Source organism: Elaeis guineensis, chromosome 12 (assembly GCF_000442705.2).
Source record: "Elaeis guineensis isolate ETL-2024a chromosome 12, EG11, whole genome shotgun sequence".
Lineage (NCBI taxonomy): Eukaryota > Viridiplantae > Streptophyta > Magnoliopsida > Arecales > Arecaceae > Elaeis > Elaeis guineensis.
In genome coordinates this window covers 71,159,736-71,167,590 of record NC_026004.2, presented here as the reverse complement: position 1 = coordinate 71,167,590, position 7,855 = coordinate 71,159,736, and the positions used below count along the sequence as shown (strand labels likewise).

Below are 7,855 nucleotides of genomic sequence, written 5' to 3'. Positions count from 1 at the left end.
AAATATATAATCATATATCTCATATATATATCACAAATCAGGTTAAATTAATTTTCAGATTTATGCATGCATCTATATATCACATAATTATAAATTAGAAACTATTTTAGAACAAAATTCAGATCTATATATGTTTTCATTTATCGACTATATATTTTAAAATTAAATTTAAAATAAATTTTAAATCTAAAATACTCATCTATACATCTCATATATCAAAGAAAAATTAGATTCTAAAACTCTTTTCAAAATATGTGTGTTAATTTCATGCATATGAAACCTGTGGCTCTGATACCACTATTGGAATTTCTATATCAGGGTATGCATGTATGTTTTAATTTTTTTTTCTAAATAATATAGTAAAATAGAAGATTAAAATATCTTTTAATCTACATCATACATGTATAAAATATAAACCACTAGGATCTACTTCATATGCTAAAATTGAATATATGCTGAAATTGAATATGTGATCGAATCACATATCCATTTAATAATTTCTTTCTTCAAATTTGAATTTGAAAAAGAAGAGGCTCTTTCTTAACCACGCAAGTATTCGATCTCTATGGGTATCCACTCAGGATCAACCTGGAATAGCCCTCTTTGATATTGATTTTTTTCTCTAAGAAAAATCAATCTGCGAATCTGAACGAAGTCTGGATCGTGATCAACTCTTTGATCATTTTCTAGATCTTCTTCTTCTCTTCTTCTCTTGCTTTTCTTCCCTAGATTATGAAGCAACTAGAGACTAAAACCAGTAAGCAATAGGGGATGCCCAAACACCTTTGGCCGTTGAAGATGGAGGATGCCCAAGGTATGGGCGTTGGATCTCCAAGGAAGAAGAGGGGAGAAGAGAAAGAGGGGGCGTGGGCTCTTCAAAGAATGCATGGGGCTGCTGGTTGAAGTATCTAGAGACCTTAAGGAAAATCCCTTTAAATAAACATAAGGTTTAAATCTTATTCAAAACTAAACAACCACTTAATATAAGTCCTACTTGCATTAGAAATCCTTATTCTTTTAGTTATTTTACTCCCTTTAGAAGATCCTTTAGGCACTAACTATTAGGGCCTTTGCCTCCACAAAAATATACCTAATATGACACCCATGGGATGCCCCATAATGGTTTCACATATCCTCTAACAGATGGACACACCTAACTTGATCAAATCAAGTGGCGTCTAATAAAAACTATCAAAAAAATTAATTAAAGATTTGAATCCTTAATTTATTTGATCTAAATCCTTAGGCACCCAACAATTGAAGCCTAATGAATCTAATTTATTTAGGTTATTAGTAGATAATTAAATTTAAATTAATCTTATGAAATAAAAAATTTAAATGCAAAGAAGAAATTGGATCCAACCATGTGCTAGCAAAGTTATCCTGAATCTAATAGAGTTTCTCTAAACCCAATTGAGACTTCATAAATTCAATTACTTATTCTAGATCTAATCTCTTTGTTGTGTGATACCATAGGTTCAATTCTATCTGGTAGTGAGATATACAATGATCTCTAATATAGTATTATTGAAACTTTTTTCAATAGATCGAAACAATTCCACTCTAACTCATCAAGGATTGTCGATCCTGAGTAACTCTAGTGAGCTCTCACAATCTACCAATGACACCTAGCAGTATGTAGTGGCAATCCAGTAGAATCAAAAAAGAACCTTAAGGTGTAGTTCATGTGTGATTCAGTCCCTCTATCGTGAGTCCCGACTAGATAGCAGGTCATGGATAAATTGTCAAACCTCATCATCAGTCATATAATAGATTTGATCAGCTCAAGTCCAATTGTAATCTTTATAAAAAAAAATTTTCATCAATCACATTGCTGTAGCCACAGACTCTCAGACTTAGCTTCTCAAATCTCATAGGACTACTTCTTTCTATCAAAATCGATAGATTCCATCTTGATGCGCATCTTACTCCTACAGTGGATCAACTGTCGCCAACATCCACTACAAGGATTCACTGAGATCATATTTATGTATCAGTCAAACTACAGTAGCCTCACTATGAGCAGTTGTACTATTGCAGGTCAAAGGATCATTCACACAACTACAGCATCGAGACAATCACTGATGATCGAGTAGAAATCTAAGTGATCTCTCGTATGGTCATGCTTAGTACTATTTGTTCTCTAACAACTATCCACACTCATCGTTTAGTGTCTCTACACTATAGATCAGAGACTCATCTACTCTGAAGAAAATGATCTGTGTGTCAGTCTATTCGGATCGATCACCATCCTCATGCTGATACTATGATTAAAAATATTTAAGAATTAAATATATATTTCTAATTCTCAATATTTGAGAATATGTATTGAAATGTTAATTTCATAGATGATTCAAGGACACATCACTCTTGAATGAAAATTAAATTTGTCCCTTTTATTGATTAAATCAATGTATTAAGTATAAAATTATGTCCTAATTATATCTCAATGTGTCAACCATATTGACTTTTAGGACATATATCTAACAATAGATAGCTGTTCTTAGGATAGATTTTATTCAAATTGGTGAAGTCGATGCACATGCACTACTTTTCATAGGCCTTCTTGACCAAGATGATATTCGCCAATCAGTCTGGGTATATTGCTTCTCTAATGAAGTCAGCTTTCACTAGCTTGTCCACCTCCTCAGTAGGTAGTGGGACATCACTTTTGGGTCAACGGCCGACTAAGTAATGAGATCCATATTTTTCTGTAAAAGAGTGGTTAGTCGATCTTTTGTTATCTTGTCTAGATGTGAGCCAATCTTCACCATCTCATGTAGATTCTCTTTCCTCAGCAAGACCTCCAGGAGGTCCTCAGATGGCTGGGCACACTCCTCGACCAAATCATCCCGAGTATTCAACCCTATTGGAAGTTCGGATTGGACCTCTACTCAAAGCTTGGGTGCAAAATATTATCGAGCCATAGTTTGATTGCCTCGGATTTGCCCTATTCTATTGTTTGTTGAGAATTTCACCATCAAATAATAGTTCGATACTACGGCCTTTAAAGTCCACAAACTCAGACAGTCAAGGATTGCATTGTAGGCTGAAGGAAGTTTAACTATTAGGAAATTGATTTGAATCGTCATTTGCTGAGATGGGATACCTACTATGATAGGCAACCTAATTATCCCCTCCGAAATCATCGAGCTTTCTAAGAAACTCTGAATTGGGGTATCGAATCTACTCAATTGATCTGGAGTAAATTCCATTTGAGAGAAGATAGAAAAATATAAAACGACGATCGAGCTTTCATTATTAATAAATACACGGTGTACATTATAGTCAGCAATATTTGTAGTTACAACTACTGCATCATTGTATAGGGCTTGTATACCCCTATGCATTTTGCTCGATGAAGATAATGGCATCCTTTAGCCCATCCTCGAGACTCAACCTCTTCACTCTAGATGCCCCCCAGTTATCATGTGGATTTCTCCCCTCAGGGGTCGATCTTTTGCTACCACTTATCCCCTTACCTCTTGTCTCTCCAGCTACGTTGATGCTGGCTGTGGCTAAGGCAAAGAGAGTGGTTGCTGAGGCAAAGAGAGTGGTTATTGAGGCAAAGGGAGTCGTTGCTGAGCCCTTGATGGAGGTCGACATGAAAGTGCTCTCCTTCGGATAAAACAGTCTAACCTCCCCTACCGAATGAACCTCTCAATTTCATCTTGGAGTTGGAGGCCATCTTCAGTATCATGACTATGGTCATGATGATAGAAGTAGTACTTATTTGGATCATAGCGCTCTGGCTTCATCCGCATCTTTGGAGGTTGAGGCAGCTCGACTCGCACCTCCATCAGTATCTCCCCCCTAGAGGCATTCAAAGGCGTATAATTAGTGTACCACGTTTGAGGCGAATTATTCCTTCGTCCCCCGGGAGGGGGCCTATTCTGCCGATTCCTTGGTGGAGATCGGGTCCAATGACGAGGGGAATCTTGGATTTTGGGTGACCTTCTCCAAGGCCCCTAGTGTTTGGAGGAGGAACATTACCTTTATTTTTTCCAGTCGGGGGCTCGAATGGACCCCCATGCTTATCCTAAGCTTCATCGGCGCGTGTGTATTTCTTCGCATGCTTCGGCATATCCTCAAAGTCTCATGGATATGTCTTCTCCAGGGAATAAAGAAGGGCATTTCTCTAAAGCCCTCCTTGGAAGGCTATCATTGTGATTGATTGATCTAAGTCACGAACTTCTAGCATAGGGACATTAAAGCGGGCTGTATACTCCCAGATCGACCGTCCTCCCTATTTAATATGTACCAGAGAGGAGGATAGCTGACATTGCCTCTTAGTTGTAGTAAAATGGGCAACAAACATCTGGCTCATTTGATCAAAGAAATGATTAGAGCCAGACTTCAGGCTAGAATACTAATCTCGAGCTGCTTTCTTTAAAGTAGATAGAAAGGCCCGGCACAAGATTGCATTACTGACCTCTTGCAGTAATATGAGAGTTCTAAAACTCCCTAAATGGTCAGTCGGGTCTGTCAACCCATCATAGGCTTTTAGGTGTGGCATCTTGAACCTTGCCGTTAAGGGTTCCCATAAGATCTCCATGGTGAAAGGGGGGTTGACGTGGAAATCTTTCACTATGGAGATCAGAAGTATCGGCCTGCTCCAGGGCTGGATGCTATATGGCCTTGATTTTGTGATTCATCTCCTAGAGTTGGCAATCCAATCTATCATCACGGACCATAGGTGCATTTGTCCGGGTGATTAGTGACCATCTGAGGTCGAGTCTCTCCCAAATCGAGAAGTAGGCAAGTGTCTTCTACGATCAGGGCTCTGGGGCCGACTCTACCTAGTTTGCCTTCCTTGATCCAGACTTTAATGAGGGGACCAAGGAGAGATTTGAGAGGGTGGCAGCTGCACCTACTATTGAATAGCACCGACCGCCGCCATCAGTGCTTGGACCTGGTCGACCAATAAGGCAAACTGGTCTTGAGTAATACCTTGAGCCGGCTGTATTGGTGGCGGAGGGGCCGATTGTTGTGATGCTGGTGCGTGGTTTTCTCTAGCACCGACGGCGATTCGAGAGGCGATAGATCGCCCTGATTGCTTGAAGGCGATTTTCTTTGGTGGCATGATGCGAAAGAGTGCCATTCCTTTATTTGTTGCTGTTTGTTCCGACTGAAGTCAGAAGGTGAGCGACCGAGGCTTGTCAGGGGTGCTGGAGTGACCTACAAAATAAAGTCCGGACTGGTGGTTTTGCTTCAGTGAGGATCCTCTGACGCTCAAGTCAGGAATTAGAGAACAGCAGAAGCCGCAAGTGATTCTATGAGATGGATTCTTTTACTTGGGTTATCGGGGCTTTGGTTATTTATAGAGAATATGGTGGAACAACCGTGGAAACATACAGTTTTGAGGTTGTTGGGCTGTTCGATGTATCGTTGTGGGCGAGATATTCTGATCCTTATCTGCTCTTGCGGGATTATGGAAAGTTAGTTGCATCTAAGCCTTCTATTTAGGATGGACAGCTACTACACGTATCAGAAAACTGGTTGACCGAGGTAATAGAGGAAGCTCACATGTCAGATGGACCGCATATCAGACTGGATGCAAATAGTTCAATTTCGTGTACTTCAGCTCGGTGTTTGGGTCGGCAACCACGAAGATAGCTCATTGATTTGAAATATGTATGATAGTACATTGATCCGAGGAATCCTGTAATAATGCTTAGCTAATGTTATGCATTATTTGCAACGTTATGTTATTGTTGAGATTAAATAATAATAAAAGTCGATAAGAAGTATCTGCGATTCATCCCTTGAACCGGTGACCGGAACTGTATCATAGTCCGCGTTGATGAACGGTCCGAAACAAGTAATTAATAAGTAGCGTGGGCCGTGCGGACCCAAATTCGCCTCGACGGTCAGAAAAATGGACCGTGCGGACCCAAATTCACCTCGACGGTCAGCCAAATGGACTGCAGCTCTGAGCCAGTGCGCGCTGAAACGTGGCGCGGACACCATATGATGCATATATCCCCAGAAGCCGTCGGAAAGGAAACCAGACAATACCCAAATGGATGGAACTGCCTCACCGATCGGAACCCACCACCGGTGTCTCCCTCCGTCGCTATGCCTCTCTCGGAGACCCTCCCTTTGTTCTATTCCATCTCTCTTCCTCCTCTCTTGTTCTCTCCCCATCAGCGCCCCCCACCGAGGAGTCTCCCTCATCGCCAGGGCGGAGCTGCCGGAGGGCGAGACGGGGCCGCCCGCTGACAAGGCCTCCACTTCCTCGCCTCCTCCAACATCCCCCAAGAAGCCGGGTGGCAAGGGAACCGGATTTGGCAGCGGCGTCGACGCGAAGAAGAAGCGGAAAGGTAAAGAAAGGGGCTCTGTGATCCGACGCTCTCCGGTAAAGGGTACCTCTATGCTCTACTCGGGCAGCAAAAAAGAGGACCCAGCATCACAAGGGCAGCAGAGTGTGAACGAGAGCGCCTTTCTCCTCACCTGGTTGGGGCTCGGCTTTCTAATCCTCGTCGAGGGCGTTGCCTTGGCTGCATCAGGTACTCTCCGTTTGCTGTGGCCTGCATTGCTGCTCATTATCTATCAATCATTTAGGAAAAGGAAGAAGTGCTCGCAGTTTTAGGTCTGGAAGATGCCCTTGTCTCATTTACATTATCTTATTGGGAGATTTCTATCTTGTCAACCAGCATTTTCATAATTAAAAAAAAAAAAAATTTGATCATTAATTGTTGGGAGTTTGGGGAATGTTGGTGCAAAATTCCGTCGAAGTCGGAGTTGCTGGAGTCGAGAAGACCGTGACCGCCGCCGGAACCTGCAAGAGAAGTCTAAACCGGAGTTGGGGTGCTCCGGCAAGACCCTCCGACGCTCAAGTCAGTACTCTGCTTTAACAGAAATGGAGTGCTCGAGTGGAAATTTTGGTAGAGTTTCGAGATAGAATTTTTGAGCTTAGAAAAGAACGTATCTGGGATCCTTATTTATAGACGGAGAGCGTAACTGACTGACAGCGACATCTGTAACCGTCTGGTAATGGGCCGTTCAGAGCCGTGCGAAGTTTGTTACGGAGAGTAGTGGCGTCAGAGGTTGTTCAGGGCCACGTGGAGCTTGTTGCGGAGAGTGTAGTATTCGTTGTCGTGACTTGCCAGAGAGTGATGGAGCTGCGTAGAATTCGTTGCAGAGAGTGGAGCAGGGTGGCGGTTCTTGTTGTGGCTTGTCAGAAAGTGATGGAGCCGCGTGGAATCCGTTGCAGCGAGTGGAGTAAGGTAGTGGCTTTTGTTGTGGCTTGCCAGAGAGCTTGGATCCGTCGGCTGAAGCTCGGCTGGGATACCTGATGGAGCAGAATGGCTCTTTACATCGTCGTTCTAGGAGAGGCTTGGATGTTCCGAGGTCGCTGACGAATCTACTGTTGTCGGACGCTTCGGGCGCTGACATCTCAAGCGGGAGTCACCTGCTGTAGGAGCTCGGATGAAGATTTTTTGTTGGCGAAGTCCGGGGAAGTCCGATCGTTAGAGAAGTCCGTCTGAGATTTATCTGATGTGGAAGCTCATCCGAAGATCGTCCGCCGGGGAAGTCCGATTTTATGGGAAGCCTGGTAGGAGGTCGGCCGGCGATGGACTTCGGATAGCGTTGGGGAGGCTCGGCAGACATCGGAGGCAATCGGCTATCGCAGGGACCTAGCTGCTGGAGCTCGTCCGGAATCCATCCGCCGGAGAAGTAGCTCGGCTGAAGTCTATCTGTAATAGAAGTTCGGAGGGAATTCGTTTACAGTAGAGGCTTGAATGGAATTTGCTTACAGTAGATGTCTGGGATAGACAGCCCGCGGTAGGAGTTCGGAGCAGACCGTTCGTAGTAGAAGTTCGGTTCTCGCGGGAGCTTGATTGGGATTCGA

The 7,855-nt window shown here is 43.0% G+C and overlaps 1 protein-coding gene across 1 annotated transcript in view; it reads left to right on the top strand.

Moving 5' to 3' along the window:
* Positions 1 to 5,978: 5,978 nt before the first annotated feature.
* LOC114913295 (protein LPA2) overlaps positions 5,979 to 7,855 on the top strand; it is a 63,389-nt gene continuing 61,512 nt past the window's right edge. Inside the window, exon 1 of the mRNA XM_073246698.1 lies at positions 5,979 to 6,509. Within this exon, the coding sequence (XP_073102799.1) occupies positions 6,023 to 6,509 (487 nt within the window). The 5' untranslated portion in view covers positions 5,979 to 6,022. The remainder of the gene's footprint in view (positions 6,510 to 7,855) is intronic.